The sequence below is a fragment of the Falco biarmicus genome, chromosome 12, assembly GCF_023638135.1.
Source record: "Falco biarmicus isolate bFalBia1 chromosome 12, bFalBia1.pri, whole genome shotgun sequence".
NCBI classification, from domain to species: Eukaryota; Metazoa; Chordata; class Aves; order Falconiformes; family Falconidae; genus Falco; species Falco biarmicus.
The window spans coordinates 9,936,888-9,956,152 of NC_079299.1; the positions used below are offsets into that span (position 1 = coordinate 9,936,888).

Genomic DNA, 19,265 nt, shown 5'->3' on the forward strand with positions numbered 1-19,265 from the left:
GAACGGCCTCGTCCCGCGGGAGGGCCGGCTGCGTGGAAAACCCGGCCCGGGCTGCGCCGGGGGAGCGCGGGGCCGTGCCGGGCCGCTGCGCTGCGGCCGCTTTAACGCGCGGCAGGTGCGGGCGGGGGGGCGCGGCGTTGCCGGGAGACGGCGGGCGGCGTTGCCGCGGGGGGGCCGCCGGGCGCCGCGCCGCTCTCCGCCGCTGGCCGCGCCGCTCCCGGGCGGAGCGCAGGACGGTAAATCAACTTTTTTATCGGCTGCCATCGCGCGGTCCGCCGCCCGGCCCAGCCAGCCTGCCGGTGAGCCCCGGCGCGGGCGGCCGCCGTGAGACACATCCCCAGGGGACAGATGGGGAGCGGGGGTGTTAATCGGCTTTGCCGAGCGCTGGCAGGAGCGGCGTGAGCCGGGCAGCGGGGTGAGGCACGGGCGCGCCGCCGCCTGAGGGACGGGTAGGTCCGTGTCGGGGGCTCGGCCGGCGTGGCCCCGCGGTGGCAGGGGGTGCCCCTCCGCGTCCCCCGCACGGCGGGCAGCGGCGCTGGGGGAAGCCCCGCGGGACCGTGGACCTGAGGCTCAACCCGCCGGCTTGAAACCCTCGGGAAGGACGTTGGGACGCTGGAGTTGGTGTCCCGGTTTGCCCCCTGGCTCCACTGCCTTCATGCACGGAGCTGAGCGTCGGCCTCATGTCACGCGATGGATCTGGGATAAATCCCGCTGGGCTGTGAGCGGGCTCGGGCGCGGGTGGCCTTGGGCCCCTGGCCCTCGCCTAGAGGCACACCTTGGCTGTGGCCAGCGCGGGTGGGCCTGCTGCCTGAAACGTGGAAGAACTCAAACCCTTGCAATCCCTACGGGGGCATTGCCTCTGTTGGTGTAAAAAGGCATGTTCCTCCCGTGATCTGTGTCTGTTTTGTTGTTCGCAGATACCAGCTGTCACCCACGTGCGTTTCGCTGGCCAGAAGATGTAGATGCCCCCTGTGACTGAGTCCTTGCATGAGTGTTTTGAAGATGAAACGCTACGTAAACTCTTAAAGCGTACCACCTGAGGACATTGCTACCGACATGGACATCGTTATTTATTTATGGATGCTTTAATCAGGAGGAGCTTTTTTGTAAACATGAATTGCTGGGCTCTTTCCTTGAGGTGTCGTTTCTTGTTTCATGCTATTGAAACGTTAATCTTAACTTATTATGACTCCTTTGTGTTGGTCAGCTCTCAGGGACATTTCCCTAGGCTTGAAAATGTGGGAGCTTTCAAGAATGTGTCAATTGTGCCAACTCAAGCCACTTGTGGGCTGCCAGACCGAAGTACTTTCTGTCATAGCTCAGTAGCTGTTGAAAGTATTATGTCCTGCACCCAGAGGTTTTGTGTTCAGGAATGTCCATACAGGTCATCACCTTCTTCCTACAAACTGCTTCTTGCAGAAGGCCTTGGTACCTGTATCACAGAGGACAAAAGGGACTTGCGTCCAGGGTCCTTCAGCAACGCTTCCAGTTTTATTTTTCATAATCACAAGGATTGCTTCTCTACTCCCCGTTCTCTGAGGCTTGCAGCTTCATTTACGTTAACTGTATGGTTGAAACCTGAGCAAGAAGGTGTAATGTAAGTAGTATTGAAGGTGTTTACTTTCCTGGTGCTCTTAAAAAAATTGATCATTGTAGTCACAGTCATTATTAGCAAGCTATTTAAAGTTTTAAAAAGGTACAGTGAGAAACTGACATTTTAAAGCCGTATTTAGCTTGGGGTCTTTGCAAGTATCAAGACAACTGACAAGTATTCGTCAGTTTTGAATATGACTCAAATGATAGTCCAATTGCTTTCGGTGAGAACTATTCATACATAACATGTATGTTTGTTCTTAAAAATCTAAATTTATATTTCTAATTCATATTCCTTCTTCTGGAAGTTGTTAGAAAAACATGTTATCAGGGGTTTATGCTATTGCTGCTTTCATGATGGAAAAAAATTATCTAAAATTTTAGGAATCCCCTAAGACAAGTTCAGTCCTTAAAAGCAAACAAGGAAAACTTCCAGATCTTCAAAAATTAGTATCTCAGAGTTATAGAAGAGTGTTTATAGTTCTTTGGGGAGACCTGGGGTGCGTTGACTTGAACAAGAGATTGTGTTGCTACTTTAACAAAAGATTCCACTATTCAAACTGCTAGTGAAATTTCACTAGGCGTTCACAAAATAGATGTGGCTAAGCCTGTGCCCTCTCTTACTTGCCCTCGTGTCATGTTTGTAGCAAGTTGCCGCTGAAACGACCCTTCAGCTTGACTGGGCCCTACCATAATGAAAAATTGGCTTTTTTGAAAAATGCATCACAAATCCTGCGAAGAAAGTTCCCTTCATCCAACATAAAATGCAGAGCCTCCTACTCTTTATTACCGTCGTTGTGCAGATCCTTTTTAAAGTGAAGCACACAAGAAGTATAGTATGTTCTTTCAAAGTATATGTCACAAATGTTTTTATGCTTGTGCTCATCACTTACTTTTAAAACTATACTAATGATCTGCTCAGTTGTAGCATTCTTGATAATTGTTTTGCATGCTGCTGTGAAATAGTGAATTGTTTAGAGGTGTGAAACTCATCAGAAACAATAGAAATGTCTAAAATTATTATAATATATGTAAATATTTATAGTCTGCTTTATGCAAGGCTAGCTACCTTTCAAAATTCAACCTAGCTGTAGAAATTGTGGTTATGGAGGGGAAATCAATGAGATCTGCAAAGCAAAAGTGGCTTTAGTTTGAGCTTAAGTTAAATCAGCTCGGTTGAAGGTATGTGTAAAAATGTCTCTGGAGCTTTGGCCTAGAGTCTTTTATAGACAGCATTTTCTAGGTAACGTTTGAATCTTGAATACAGTGAGTCCGTTCGTGGGGTTGCCCTATGCCATGAGTTCATGTCCACACACGTGGGCATATCAGCCTTGTTCAGCAGAGCATATGCCTAACTTGAAGCAGAAATGTCCTGCTAATTTCCAAGCAAGCGGTTGCAGTGATGTGTTGAGTGAGGTCGGTGAAACTCCTTTGTCGATGGGATAAGCTTTTGCTTGCATGGAGACTAAAACAATTAAATGTATGCCCTTAGCTTCAAAACATTAAGTACTGTGCAGAAACTAGACTCTGCGGATGTTTGATTATCCATGGACTAGTGTAAAACATTAGCCTCCAATTGCTACTTTGTTAATAACTACACAATGTACATATTCCTGTTCAGTGGGTTTTATAGATCACTTTAAAATCTAAATGTTTTCTATTCAGTTTTAGTAATAGATCACTTCATTCTTCTGCCTTACGAAATTGCTGCTACTCAACATGTAGGAATTACAATGGTAGAGCCCAGTCCTGAAAATTGGACGACAGTTATTCCAGTGGTCAGGATAATATGCCACTGTCCAGACTCTTTTTTTTTTGGGTTTTTTGTTTGTTTGTTTGGTTGGGGTTTTTTTGTGTTTTGTTTTATTGTTAACAGAAAGAAGCATGTTAATTTTTCTTCCTTCATAAAGGGAATACAGAGCTCCAGTTGTGGCGAAACGGTAATTGCACCCAAATAGCTACTGAAGCTTGACTCAGAAGGCATCCTACAAAAGAGAAATAGTTTAACGGCAAACTAAGATGTTTTTCATTTTATTGTATTGCTTTAGTGATTTAGTGAGTCCTTCTGGTTGGCAAAAGGAGTTTGACTTACCAGGTATCCCTTTTTTTTTTTTTTTTTTTTCCTCCAGTTCCTGAAGGGGAATTGTCCCTGTTAATGTCATTCCTGAGACCTTTTAAAGCCCATTACCACAGCAGAGGGACTTCATGAAACTAGTATTCATTCTAACAAAGTCTTTGCATTGCCACCAAAACCCTAGGAAGATGAGCTAGAACCAGCTGCTCATTTTACCAGTAGAATAATTGAAAGTTTAACAAAGTATTTTTTATTTACTGGCGAAGTGCTCTTGCATTAAGTACAGCAGACCTGTATTTTTTGGACAATACCGTAGTGTGTTTCTTCATGCTGAATGGCATGGTCTGGCTGCTAGAGAGTGCTTAGGAAAGAAGCTGAGGGTTACTGTACAGTGTCCCATTGCATCCTTGTAAAGACTGATGTTTCTGCTAGGCATGTGCTCACGTAAGGATAGGAGGATCTTTCTGCTAGATGTTACTATGCTGTCTGAAGTGAGAGATACTGATGTGAGGATCTAAAGTCTGAAGGCCCTTTGAAGATTGTGACATTCTGGGGGAGCAAATATATGTGGATAAGCAAAGACATGGACAATTTTCTTTGTCAGTTTCATATACCAAGTTTTCTTATGGGAATCTCGGAAAAAATACACTTAAAAGGAGAGGGAAGTCAGGTCACATTAGAGATTTATTTGAAGCCTTATTTTCTTCTAAGATATATAGTATATGTATTTGTAGGTGTGTGTTTAAGTCACTGAATATTGGAAATCTTGAAGAAAAACAAGAGAATAGTGAGAAAACACTGACATTTGTACTCCAGTGTCTAAATTTACTTTCCCTTTAGGCAGTAAGTGTGATAATCGAGCAGAGCTCTTGTCCCTGAATTTTATTCTTTCCCCATGCTTCCTCTCTTACTGCATGTACTGATCAGTTAATATAAATGCTTTCAGTAAGCCTGTAAGTAAGCATTAGCACAATATAGGAAATTGTATATGATGATAACCCTTCACAATGGAATAGGATAAGAAGATGAGTAGAAGCTTAGCATATATGAGTAATCATTACAGGCAGTTTATATCAATTTAGTGTGAACTGGGCTAACTGGAAGTTAGGTAGCCAGAAGACATTGGCAGTGGGAGAGAAGTAAGCTGGGGCCCTTCTGCATGCAAAAGGGTCAGAGGGAACGGCCTGGCTGTGAAGTGAGTGGTAGGTGTATTTTTTTTTAACTTTGGTTAAAGGACTAAGATCATATCCTATTACTTTATATCCTTTCAGATGTTTTATGTTAGGAATTAGACTGGGAGGGGATTTGCCTTAAGATACCATGTGTCTGATTTTGAACCTGTGCAGAGGTTTCCATTTGCAAGTGTTCCTGTTAATATGTGCAGCTGTATTAGAGTCTCTAGAGTGGTTTTTTTTTTCTCTTTGAAAGCTGACCAAGCAGATTTCTGTTGCGTTACTTTTTCTCCCTCCAGCCCCACCACAGAGAATTATGTAGTCAGGAATTGGCTCTGTGGGACTGCAGGTTACCAGAAGTTGGAAATTTCACAGGAACAGTGGTTTTTCTCTGTAAACATGGCTGGAATGGAAAATCGGGCTCAGAGTCAGAAGTAAAAGTAATGCTTATGTCTGTTTCACCTGTGTTAGCACTAGTTTGGGTACATACCCCCACCCCCTTTTTTTCTGTCTCTTGATTTTTCTCTTTCAGTAGCAAGTCGTAATTCACATTTGTTCTTTCCAGTTCTCAAAGTGATGTACATCAAGGTCGCTTCCCTTCTTAAAGTCATGACACCTTTGGGGATAAAAACAATGTGGGGATGTTTGTTTTAGATAACTAAAATAAACAAAAACCTGGATTATCCAATTATTGTTTATCCAGGAACTGGGTAAATCCAGTTCCTAAATATTTTGCTACTTAGCTGAGCCTTCCCTCACATTTATTATCTAGCAAAACTAGCATGTTTACAAGCAAACAAAATATTGAAAAGACCAGTTGACAATATATTAAGAAATGTGCTTTTAGTGAGGTTTGAAAAACAAAAGTCTGCGTTTTGCAAGATGTTTTATTGACAGCTTTCCACCAGGCTAATATGGTAATGGTTAAGATGAATTAATTTTTCTCTTGGATTTAAAGGTAATTTAGTGAATAAGGCAGTATCAAAGAACAGCCTTTTTGATACCTTCCTTTTATAAATGCATAGTAGGTGAAGATGCTTATTGGTAGTTAAGGTTTGGTGTGGTTTTTTTTTTTTTTTAATATGTCTAAGTAAATCCTGGTTTTATATGAATTTCATATGCTTCTCTCTTCTGACTTCTTGCACTGATTTAGTCTGGTGTAACTTAAAATATTTAACTTTTCACGGGTCAGTAAATTAAAGACTGGATTTCTCAAGCTGCTGAAATGGGAATGCAGAACTGCATAATTCTTGTGTGGCCGATTACCTTAATTCATAGCTGTTTCACAAGCATATGTAGCCTATGCTTTCTGAGACCCCTTGACATCGTGGTGATCAGAGTGCCAAAATATTTCAGCAGCTAGATATGCAGCGTGGGTTGCTATTGGTGGTGTTCTTTGTACTTTATAGGTCAGTGTCGCATTTGATTTTGATGTGAAATCTTTGTGGGGAAAACCCCGTAACAAGTGTCTGGCTAGTCTTCTTGCCTTGCTCTGGTTCTTTTGCGGTCAAGAAAGACCGTGCCAAAGGGAGAGTGAGGGAAAGCTGGTGGTGTTGCTACCTTACGTGGACAGATTTGGTGGAAAGATGGAAGACTTATTTCCAGAACATATAATTTGTACTGCTTTTTGTGGTTATCTTATACTTGCCTTGTTAGACTAAGAAAAATGTGAGTGCCTCCACAGGATGTACCATGTTACACAGCATTGTATGAAAAGCGCAGCAGAGACCTGGCAGAGTTGCTGGCCAGCCGCTCTGGTTTCTGTTACAGAACCCTGAAGAGAGGAGGCAAAGTGGACCCCTTTTCCACCCCTAAGTGAACTGGAGTTGCATGCGCTAAATTAAAAAAAGAAAGCACAACAAACCTCACAGATTAAGACATAAAATGTCTTTGTTAAAGTTCTTTTACACTTAGTACATCCTGTGACTTTCACTGTCACTGAGCATCTTCTCAAGAGCTGTATTTTTAATGTTTATTTTAATACATTCTGGTTAGCATCACTTTACAGGATAGCACCTCGGCAAGAATGTGTATATGTGTGTGCCTCTGACCTTATGTTGTTTTTCTTGGTTATTTCCAAAGGTGTGTGATAGAAAAGGCTATTGATGGGCAGACTGTGTTCAAACTCACAATCTCTGAGAAAGAGACCGTGTTTTATTATCGCACAGTAAATGGTTTGCAGCCACCAATAAAAGTAATGACACTGGGGAGAATTCTTGTGAAGAAATGGATTCATCTCAGTGTGCAGGTGAGTAAAATAAAAACCATTTAATATTTGTTGAAATACAACATTTGTGTGAGAATGATATAACTGCATAAATATAAAAGGGTAATTGGGGGATGTAAATGATAACTCTTGCGTCTTGTAGGTAAGGATCTTAATTTGGGAGCTCATTTTGAGGTGATTGCTAATTCAGAACTGGAAAGAAATGCTGTACCCATTCTTCTGAACAAACAAGGTTGAAAATTCTCACCCTTTAGAGCATGTGTATTTGGAGCGAAGAAAAGCTACTTATTTCTAATATTACCAATAAGTCTTGGGTCTCTAGATTATTTCTTAAAAATGAGAACATCATCCTCATTTATACATGCTAATATACTTATCTTATAGGTGTGTCCCACTTAATTTTAAAAACTTCTTACAGTGCACATAAACATGTAGGAGTTTGTGCAGGATCAATCAAGTTAATGTGTTAGAGCTGTTATCTTTTATTTTAAAAATATGATTCAGAATTCTTAAAACACAGTCCTTGTGTTCTAAAAGTTTTCTGTTGACAGAACTTTTTAATAAGTGTACAAATATTCACTGAGGATAAGCAAAATTGAGTTCGTTAAAATTTAAACTGTATGTACAAAAATCAGTAAACAAACACAAAGAAATTAAAATTCAGTTATTTGCCTGTCTTGTAATTCCCAACAGACACTCTAATAAATTCTGTTTGTAAGCCAAGTTCAACTAATAATTATAAAGCAAAATTATCGGGTATTGAAATGTTTATCTTCTCCTTTCTTCATTTCCTTTATCCGTTCTATTAAATTTCATTTGGTTTACAGCACAATCAAGAATACTTTTGCTGCTTTCTTGAAACTTGCTAAAAGGTATTGACTGTGATTTGGGTTTTTAGTGCTGATCTTGTCACTTGTAAGAAGTATCTAAGCTGACGTCTTGATTTTTTTTGCAGTTTTCTTTTTTTCCAGGATAACAGCATGGTAGTGCGAATAAGATTCTGGCTGTTGGATTAAAAGAGTGACCTTAAAGTAGAACTAATGAACTTTACACTTCAAACACTCTAAGGGTGCTATATTACCGCCGTTGCTGTCAGCTGCATTTTGTACTAACCTCAGGAACTGCTAAAGCCTGGGATAGCAAAATGAAGAGTGAAAGGGCTGGATTTAAATACACACACACATATCTTAAATTGTATTACAAAGAACCCTCAAGCACTCAAGAATTTGGTCCTTAAAGCTGTTCAGTGCGTAGCAGCAGGAGTAAAGTAGTGTAGCTTCTGGACCCTCAAAGGGATTGAGGGCTTAATACCTTTTCCTGAGCTCAGGGGAGAACCCTGATTTCTGTGGTTTGTGGTCTTGTAGGATTCAACTTCCCATTAATGATGATAGTGGCTGCAGTGTGATCCGTTTAGCATAGGTCTGGCTAAGAAACTTCAGGCAAAGTGTGTGTGTGTTTTCTTTTAGCACCTGCCTATAAATGGAGAAATAAGTGGAAAATAAGAATATGAGAGACACCATACAAAAAGATGCAAAAGTAACATTCGTATGAAAGTGTCTGTCTCTTCAGACAACAGCAGGATTTGATTATGATATATGTTTGAATATAGGTGTTCCCTTAAGCTGATGAAAATGTCTTCTGATGATAAAGCACGATGTAGTTTTATGGGCATTAGTAATTTTAGTTAAAGGCAGTGAGAGAGCCTGGAGTTTATACCTAAAAGTACAAATCACCTGTTCTTACCAGAAGAGTGACTTTTGACTTCTCTAGGTCACCAGTCTTCTCCCCAGGTGATGCCCATGTGTTAGGTATGGACGCCGCAGTGTGGAGGAGAGGCTCTTCTGTGGGCATGGGTGAGCTGCCTGGGGGAGAGGCAGCAGAGGGGGGCTAGTACAGTAATGATCTACTACTATCCTGAGCTTTTCCAAGCCAGACCATGCAGACTTCCAGGCTGTCTTGTTGAGGCAAAACTACTCTAATACCTGTAAAGGATTAGTAGTCTCAGTTCTGTGTCACTGTTGTAGGAATAACCTTTATTTTCTAGCAAAGACAAGCCCTACGACTGAGTTCCATGGCTAATAAATTAGGAAGGTTGGCAGTTGTCCTACAGCCATGCTGATTTTGAAGTAGGTATGATGTTATCAGTGCAGTTGGTATAGAACATCCTTCTACAGAAAGAAAAAGAACTTTGTTGTTGGATATCAAATGTTGTGTATGTGGCTGTGACATCTAGCCACAAACTATTGGGTTTAACTAAACTAATGGTAGGGTCGGCACCTTTTTAGGTGCATTGCAGAATTTGGAACGTTGTTCGGCATTCTTTTTATGGGGGGTCTAGCCAGAACTGGGTGAACGTGTCCTGTTGTAAAAAAAAAAATAAATAAAATGTATTCATACTTGTTTGGCAGCTTGCTTGATACGATTTTTGGACTAAAAGAAAATGTGAATGTTGAATTCAATTTATGGGACAGCTAAGTCCTGTTCTTACAGTTTCAACTGTAAGACAGCTGAAAATGTGGAATGGATGTATTTTCATGCATGTAACAAAACTTGTATATGTGGGAAAAGTGTAATTAAAAAAGCCAAGCAGCTAATAGCTGCATTGCTATATATGGAGTTGTAGGACCACTAAAAATATCATGTGTGAGTTGGAGAGGGAGAGGGTTGGGATATGATGATGCTGTGCTAAACAGAACTTTCCATAAAGAAATTACTTTCTCTATGCTTGAAGCATAGTAGGCACAAGCTGTTCAGCTTATTTTTTAAGAAACTGTGTACTTCTATAACTTTTAGATAGTATAATTCAGATACTGGTGGTAACTGAAGATGTATGTGTTAACATCATCTTTGTTTATTATGTCGCCTTTGTCAGATGTGTGAGCATCTAACATACTGATGGTTGGTTTGGTTTCCCAGAAATTTTAGAGGCATTAAATCATAAAATAGTTTGGGTTGGAAGGGACCTTTTGAAGGTCATCTCGTGCAACCCCCCTGTAATGAGCAGGGATGCTGCAATTAATTTCCCTGCCCTTCAATACGCATGACTTTTCTGGTAGATGAAGCCTATTTGGTCCTTGTTTTCCCTGAGACTACAAAACTTTTTAACAGCACAGCTTTTCTCTTAGATTTTGTGGTAGTTTAGGTCTTTGTAGGATCTGCAGGTGACAACAGTGGGTCAAAATAGTTACCTTGTGAATTGTATTGGATGTAAACTTGACTGGATATTCTCCACAGTATATTGCAACATACTGCTCAAACCCATGCACAGTATTGCATGTTTATCTGGTAGACGGGGAGAAAAAAGAGGTTATGGCGTGATGCCTTGTTGCACAGTGACTTCAGACCAAATTACAGAGAGGTCTAATTTGGGGTGAGTCTGATTGAGGATAAAATACTTTTTTACTGAATGCTAGCACTTACTAATAGGGTTAGCAAACAGGGGGAGCTAATGGATCCTGCTCCTGAGAAAAAAACAGTAATTATTGGTTGGCTTGCTGGGAATTTATGCATCTTCTTTGTGAGAGCACGTGGGCAAAGGGCAGGGATGGGCTGGCTAGTGCACGCGGTGGCTGCCACCAAAGAACTGGGGATTAAGGCTTTGCGTGCGGAGTTGATGACGGGAATAACAATGGCTAAGGGGGACTGTGGGATTTGGTTCTGATAAATGTTCATGGCAGATTGGTGATTTTTTGTGTTTGTTTTTTAGAAGGTTGGTTGTAGTTGGTGAAGACTGTGTGTGTATGTGAGTGATGTAGCTGACCGTGAGATGCTCCGTTAAGGGGCTGGGGTCCAAGTCTGTCTTTGAACACAGCTACGCTTACTATAAGTCCGACTCAGGGCAAAGGTCTCCAAAGCCAAGCAGTCAGTAGGTGCTGGGAGCCTGCAAACAGGGAGTTCCTGTCGTCAGTAGGAAAAACTGAAATATTTGTGCATAAATACTAGGCAACAGACACCATGACAAAGGGGTGTGAACTATTGGTTACAGATGTGAAACTGATTTTAGAGAGAGCAGAAATACGGTAGGGTGGCAGATATGTTTGGAGTTCTGGTATAAGAGCACATTCCTATTCAGGAACGAAAAAATGAAAGCTAATTGGTGGAATACCACCAAATAAGTAATTAGATGATAAGAGGGAAGGAAAGAAGAAAGGACATCACAGACTGAAAATAATTTCTTTGGAATAAAATAATTCTAGGGGAAGAGAAGGCTATTAAATTAATTCTACTGAGGTAATCTAGGAATTTAAATCCTGGGGTTTGGATTTAGATGTGTAATTTGTTAAAGAGAAGTACTACTAAGAACTGTGTCATTGCAAAGGCTTATTCTCCAGTTCATAGCTGGGAAATTTAAAGTTCTACTAAGAAGAGCAGGGCCCAAACATTCACGTATGTTCTGCATGAAAAGTTTCTTCATCAAGTAATTGCTGAAGCAGAAAATCTGAATACCAGCTTTCTTAAGTGATGATGGCGTTATTAGAGATGTAGGTGTCAAAGATAACATTGAGTATTCCTAACTAAATTCAGTTGAAATAGAAGAATAAACAGTTCTTTGGTTCTGTCAGTACACTTCTGGATTTCAAAGAGATCAAACAAATAGGACTATTTTAATAAAAGAAGGTTAATTGTGGAACCGAGAGATTGAATGGGAAAAAATGCCTGGAGGTTATTAAAAAAAAAAAAAAAAGAGAGTTAAGAGGAATCTCTGCCCTTAAAGGAGAAAAATGGGAGATGTAGTGCCCAGGCTTATCTGAGTGAATAAGCATCTTTGCAGTTAGAGATGGTAGAGTCTACAAGCACGGGGGAATAGGTAAGCAAATTGACAGAAAATACTATGTAGGGATAGAAATAATACTGTAAAGATGTCAAGCTGGATTAGACTTTGCAATGACTGTGAAATGGTAAAAAATTCTTGCTTTTTTTTTTTTTGTGTGTGTAAGAAGGCAAGACCCATGTACAGTGAAGGTGTGCTTGGGATTAAGGATGGTTTGAGTATGGTTCTCAAAATAAATACTTTGCTTCTGTTATCAATAATGATAACAGTCACAGAGCAAAAACAAGCCGGGTGACAGAAATGAATGTATGTAAACAGAAGTGATCAAATAGATAGAAACATGAATTTGCAAGCTTATTGTGTACATGCTGAAGCAATCAGATGGTCTTTGTCCAAAAATTCTGAAAGAACTGGTACATAAATTCCTTTGACAAAGAGGTATTTTATGCAAATCTACCAAGTCAGAGGTGGAGCTCTGAAGCTTATATTTAGGAAGAGTATCATGCATTGATGCTGGTCAGCAGCTGAGCACCCAGTCTCCCCTCACCCCTGCCAGTGGAATGGGGGAGAGAATAGCAAAAGTGAGAAAACTTAAGAAGGAAAAGAGGTGGGAGTGGAACAAATAACCAAAGGCAATTGCTTGCCACCTCCCACAAGCAGACCCCTGCCCAGCCAGTCTCTGAGCAGCAGCCACCTTGAAAGTAAACCCCCTGTCTGCCGAAAGTCCTCTTTCTAGTCCAGTTTTTATTGCTAAGCATGAGGTTAACAGTATGAAATATCCCTTGGTCATTTGGGTCACTGTCCTGGCTGTGTTCTCTTCCAGCTTCTTAGCCCAACCCTAGCTTACTGCTGAGGTGGGATGGGGGGCAGAGTGGGAAAAGCGAAAAGCCTGACAAACACTCTCAGCCAAAATATTACTGTGTTATTAATGCTGGTTTTAGCTCAAATTCAGAACACAACACCGTACAGGGTGCTGTGACAAAATTTAACTGTGTCCAAGCCAAAGGCTGTACAAACAGGAAGGAAAAAGGATTTTGGCAATATAGACCTATTTGTCTTGACACAGAGGCACATGAAGATTTAGAAAAGGTCTTTGAAGGAGTAGATAAAGATGTGGAGCTAAATGAAAAAGGGGATAAAATGCCGTGTGGATTTTCTAAAGATAGCTCATCACTGTCTAACCTCTTAGCTTTTTTTTGATGAGAAAACTGATTTCCAGGCAAAGCAAATGTGTCAGATTTCCTCTATCTGGAGTTCAGTTTAGCATTAATGTGACAGCCCCTGAGAAGTTGTAGGGTCAAAGGGAATGCTCGTGTGGAGGGCTGGCAATAGATACTGCTCCAAGGAACTTGCTTATATAATCCTGGGAAGGAGGGAGGCAAAAAAGCAATCGAATTCCTTGAGAATTTGTCTTTGGACCAGCCTTGTGTTGTATTTTCATTAATTATCTTGGTAGAAATATTAAGAGTGTACATGGTAATAGTAGCTGGTAACAATGGGGAGAGACATCATCAGAAAGAGGAACGGAAAGATGTTATCCAGGAAGGACGTGACCAAAAGGACTAGGGTAACTGTCATAAATAAAATTTGGTATTATAAAATGCAAGGTAATGAATTCAAAATCCCTGACAAAATCTTTTGTGAAGTAGTTAATCAATAGAAAATTACTGTAGCGTAGTAGTCTCAGATAGTGATGATGAGTTACTAGCTTGATGTGGCTACAAAAAAGGTATGTGTTGGGGAAATGTATCAGGAGAGGCATTCCCAACAGTGAGAGAAAAGCATCATTGCTGCTGCTCCAGACTCTTGTGAGGTTTTGTACAAAATGTTGGGTAAAATTTCTGTCATTCATTAAGGAATGTAATTCAGAACAGAGCTACGAAGCCTATGATGACAGTGAAAGGCTCTACGCAGGCTTTAAAGAAAATGATGTGGCGAACCTTCTTTTGGAAATTAGCTACAGTGAAGAGTAGGAAGTCATACAGTTTTCCTCTCTAAGTCTGTTGGAGTGTAAACACTAGGCAGAAAAAGGCACTAATTTAAGTTGGAAATGGAGTCTGTTCTATTGCAGCAGAGTGTTTCTGAAAAAGCATTCTGATCAAAATAGTGAGGCTAAGAAAATGTTTGGGTGTTTTATTTATTTTAAATTTGGTAACTTTCATTAAAAGGTAATGTGCTGCATGCATCCAACAGGAAAAGATGGGAATTCTTATCAGTCAGTTTTTATGTAGGTGGATGGTGGAATTTTTTCTTTGTTTTTTCCTTTTTCCTGCAATATTACTATAACAACCGCTGCCCAGCAGGCTGTTGGACATGAGTCACTGGTAGTCCTAGAATGAACTGTTGAAAAAGCTATTTGAGGCTAGATGGCATCAGTCTAAGAGTAACTTCATACTTTTTAATAGTTTATGCAGCCTTCTTCCTATGTTGTATATCGCTGACAGAGCTATTGGCTATCCGTTTCTTTGTTCTTTATACTAATAAACATTTGAGAAAAGTCATCCTTGAAAAGTTCGGCTGAGGTAGGTTGGAGCGGATTTGCAACAAAATTGAATTTTGACCATTTTTTTTTCTCTTCTCCAGTTAATAGGATTTACTTTTCTCTAATGATGTCTGTCTTTATTTTCCACTGTTTATGATTTTTAAAGAAACTTACCTTTTTTTTTAAAATTTCAAACAGTTTTGTATGGGTTTTTTAAGGCCATAAATAGTGGATCCTGTTTCCTTGAAATTATTGCCACTATTCTAGTTGATTATGGTTGGTGTGGACCAAGTCCTCCAGGCTTCTGAATGTTTTAGAGTCCTTCTGTGTGTTTGGTCTTGATTTAATGATATTTATCACTGTATCTTTTTAGGAATATATTAGCAAAAACTCTGAAGGTACACAGTGGAGCAAAGGGTATACAGCCTTAACTTAAAAGAATCTGAGATGCACTGAAGTGAAACCTCAGGAAAAGTGGTGTCTTAAAAAATTAACTTTTAAGAAATAAAAAATTTGAAAGCACGGCAATGTATAATTGAGGCCAATTGTGTACCTCTTTACCTCTGCATAGTGATACCAATATCATATTTGTGCCACTTATTAACAGCACCACCATTATGTATTTTCTTTTTCAGATTTATTGTTAAGGGTCTTTCACTTTCCCTTTGATACTTTAGAATTTATTTAACCAATTAAGAAGAGTGGAGTTTAAACATGAATTTTCAGATAGAGCCAAGGCTGCTGAAACAGGAGATTCTTTGAGAACATGTCAGATTGATGTTTTTGTTTCATATTTAGTGTCTGCAATTATAAAAATAATCTTTTTACTAGCCTTTATTTTGCCTGATCATATCTATGTAACTCTGCCATGTTTTGGCAGACTATAACACATTAAAAGCTTTAGAAAGTAAGTTTAAAATCTAAATGCAGAGAGGTAACCATGACTGTATTACTCTCCTGGGAGGAAAATGCTCTTAGAGTGCCTATTGAAATCAGCATTATCATTTCAATACATGTCAAATATGAGTCATTTCCTAGTTTAGGCAAAATTTCTTTATAAATCTTTAAATCTTCCAGTTCTTTCAAGAAAAGGTTAAAGTACTTATGATTTAATGAGACCGCTTTACATCATAACTGTTTGACTAGCAAGAGAAAACTTGTCCTTTCCAATTTGTGAAATCCTTTTATTTTCTGCACAAATTTTTGAATACTTTAAAATTTATATTAAAAGCAAAGAACCTGAAACTTAAAAGCATGGAGGAAAACATTTATTCCATACAATCTCTGTATATGTATTACTAAATATGAGGTGTTTTAAACTGTATATTCCCTAAGTTTAGTAAGGACATGAGACAGCAAGGAAGCATTTTAATTTAACAAATCACTTTGAGTTCCTGTTTGAAGTCATCACTTACTATCTATTAGTGGTTTGTCAATCCCAAGAAGGGAGGGGAGAGTGTGTGTCAATTCTACGTATTAGAGCTTCTCGTCTATTGATTGCAATTGTGTTGAAAATGTTTAGGGTGATGCAGTCTGTCCATATGGCTGGTGCTATGCTCCCAACAGACAGCAGAAATTAAACGTGTTACAATCTAATGTATTTGAGTGTCTGTTTAGAGAACTGATCTTAGAAAACAGTAAGCATAGCTCTCTTGGCAACTGGCTCATCATTTAATTTGCTAGTTGCAGGCCATTCAGATACTGCTGCTGAACTTGCAGCCTTGGGGTTCGTTGATATTATCAGTAACTTGCTGTGCTGTATCCAGAAGTCCTGCTGTGGTGCTTGACTCCTCATCTGGTCCATGTCAACCATTTGTGTTGATTTGAAAGCTCTTTGTTGTTATAACTTAATCTCCTTGGGAATCTGTGATATTACCTAGATGCCTCCATCTTCTCTTTGCTTATACTGTCCCTTAAACTATGTCCTTTCTTGCAGGAATTATGAGTTCAGGGAAGTTCTTGCATGTTTGCAGGTATAGATTTACATCTAACAGCTTCCTGGGAACACAAGACAAGGAACTTCATCTAGGCCAAGATTTTAATTTCAGAGAATGCCAAACATACAGGTTTTGTCAATGCTGTCTTGACTATACTTCTGAAAATCACTGATGTTTTTTCAATTGCGAATGCAAACCCCACTGAAGTCTGCCCAGACTCTGCATTGTATATGGTAGGAATTAGGTTAAGCCTTTGTATAACCAGTGCTGGGTGGAGGTAGTATTGAATGGTTTGCAGAAGCTGTGCCTGATTTGGAGAGTTTCAGATGAGATTTGAAATCCATCACATTTCAATTTGTTTTACAAACAGTTTGTTTTCTTATATGAAAATATGTGGTAGCCAATTAAATTTTATTTTTTATAGTAGAAGCACCATGTTAGGAATTATTTGCTTTCTTTTTTTGCCCCTAGTCTCAAATCTTTAAATGTCCTGCAGTTCTTAAGGTTGTATTTTTGGCATCTGGTGTGGTTTTGCTTTTTTATGTAATTTTTATTTTTTTAGACTAAAATGAGTAGAGATGAATAATGGTCTGTGCTATTATAGAATTGGTGCGGTGGTTGTGAATTAGAGAATAACTTTCAGTTTTCCCAAGCATACTGTAACTTTTTTTTAGGATAATTAAGAGCTGTGAATTAAACTTCTAGTGATCATTTGAATATGTGATACATCTATTTGTAGTGTGTAGTTACAGTACGTAAAATATCATTTGTAAGCATTTTTTTTGTTGGAAAAAAATCTTACTTAATATTATGGTGGCATATGAATCTAAAAGAGATGTCATACCATATGGCAGTAGCTTGCCTACTTCTTAGAGGAGAATGTCTTGAAAGGTAAGGAAAAAAAGATGTTCTTTGAGTGTTCAAATTCAATATTAAGAATAACAGGAGTTAAGAAGAACTGAGAGAGAGAGAGAGAGAGATGTGTGCTGTTTAACAGAAGCCTGTGAATTAAACTGTTGTCATTGGAATCAACTGTTTTCAGATTGCTCGAAACCTGGAGTCCTACTGGGAGAAACATAAGCAAAAAAATATTGCTTAAACTAGATGGCTCTTAATTCTGAACTAATTTCTTAAATACATGTTTATGTATACCACTTACAAGTGGGTTCCCAGGGGTTTGTTGCTTGGTGTAACTTTAGGTTCACTTCTGCAGCTGTATGACTGCTTCTCCATTTGTATGTTTGTGTGCCCTTGAATTGTGTGGGGAGCAAACTTTGAAAGATGGGGAGTAGCTGCATGTACTTGATACAGCTGTTGGTATAAAACATTAAAATGACACCCACAGGGTGCATCTACATTCAGTTTTGTGTACAGGAAGGGTTCTTTTTGACACAGGTTTGCCTTCTGTTTGTTTGGAGTGTTGTGTTACTAAAGAGCGCTGCTGATATGCTTGAATTTGACCCCTTTCTGGGGAGACCAAGCCTGAAGTTGTACACTTGGACTATCACCGTTTAGAGCACACCATTTGCAGTGTGGGCAGAAGGTCCTCTAGCAGGTAGTTCTTGGCATGCACAGTGTGTGAGCAGAAAACTGGCAATGGCTTTGAACTTTGCTGGTGAAGATGGATCACAGATATTTAACCATTGTCCTTCCCTCTCTCTGTTATGCCAGTTGCTAAGTAGATGTTTTCACAAGATACTTGAAACTTTTTTTGAGAAGAGTCTAAAAACATAAGGAGTACAGCCAAATAGAGAAGCTTTGGCTTTTCCTGGTTATTTAAAAAAAACCAAACAACAACAAACAACAAAACAAAACACCATAACTACTACCTTTGAGTTTCTGAGCTTAAAGACAGATTTAAGTCAGAAGTCTGATCAAGAAATAGAAGATGAAACTTTCCAATTGTCCTTTATGCAACCTCCATTACGTGTGAACTCTCTCATGTACAACTTGCATTAACACCTGTGCATGCAGCAAATGGAAGGTGACATAAAGGACATGTGTAGATTCCGCACAATGCCAAATCCATATGTGCTGATGGCAGTCCACAGGAGGAATCTTCTGGTAAGTTGTCGCATGTATAATTTTCTCATGAAAGCAACCTGGCACTGAACAGCTTGTCAGCTGCTTGGCTGGAAGGTAGTAAGTTCTGAGATGGAAGAGGGTGGGAAGAACTCCTGTCTGTGTATCTCATCCCAATACCTCAGCTCAATAATGCCAGAAGTTTTGCATTGTTTTAGGACTGCTGTGTTGGTTTGACAGTCTGTCTAGATGCTCTGTCTTTGGGTATGAAAAAACGAGTAGATGTATAGGAACAGCTTTCTTTTAGATACATTACTGACCTGGTTTCTGACAACCAGTGGTTTTGAAGCTTCTTAAGCTAGACTGTATTGAATTGCCATTGACTGACCTATTTTAAATTTAATAGTCTATTTCTTTTTTTGTGATTTATATTTTGATATAGCTAGTATCTTGTGGCAATGACTTCCTCATATGCCATTATGGCTGTATGAAATTGTTCTTTAAATTTGCTGTCCACTAATGTATTTTTGCCAGTTTGTCTGTTGCTTTTGATTTATCATTCTCATGCTATTTGATATTTTGATTATAGAACTTGACTGTGTGTTATAATTGTTTATAAACTGCATTTCTCCTTATATTGAAGCCATTCTGCAGTTTGATCATCCTCACTGACCCTTTCTGAAACTTTTGGGGGTATAGTATTATAATTTTGGGGATACAAGGGTCAGAACTCCACTTGTTATTCCGGATGCTTTGCACCATAAATTTCTAAAGAATGAAGCTTTGTGGTATTGTTCTCAATTCCTTTTCCAATAAGGAATGTGTTTCCTTTTTGCCATTGAGCCTTCTGCTCATTAGTGGATGACTATCTACAGTAACTCCAAGACCACTTTTTTTCCAGGCAGTGGTGGTTCAGAGCTTAATGTTACGCTGATGTAGTTAAGAATATTTTTCTTATGTCTGCTACCCTGGGTTTAGCACATTTAG

The 19,265-nt window shown here is 39.5% G+C and overlaps 1 protein-coding gene across 1 annotated transcript in view; it reads left to right on the plus strand.

Annotated features, from left to right (window-relative positions):
• The first annotated feature begins 927 nt into the window (after positions 1 to 927).
• USH2A (usherin) overlaps positions 928 to 19,265 on the plus strand; it is a 390,408-nt gene continuing 372,070 nt past the window's right edge. Inside the window, exons 1-2 of the mRNA XM_056357449.1 lie at positions 928 to 1,597; positions 6,922 to 7,087. Coding sequence (XP_056213424.1) covers positions 1,077 to 1,597; positions 6,922 to 7,087 — 687 coding nt within the window. The 5' untranslated portion in view covers positions 928 to 1,076. The remainder of the gene's footprint in view (positions 1,598 to 6,921; positions 7,088 to 19,265) is intronic.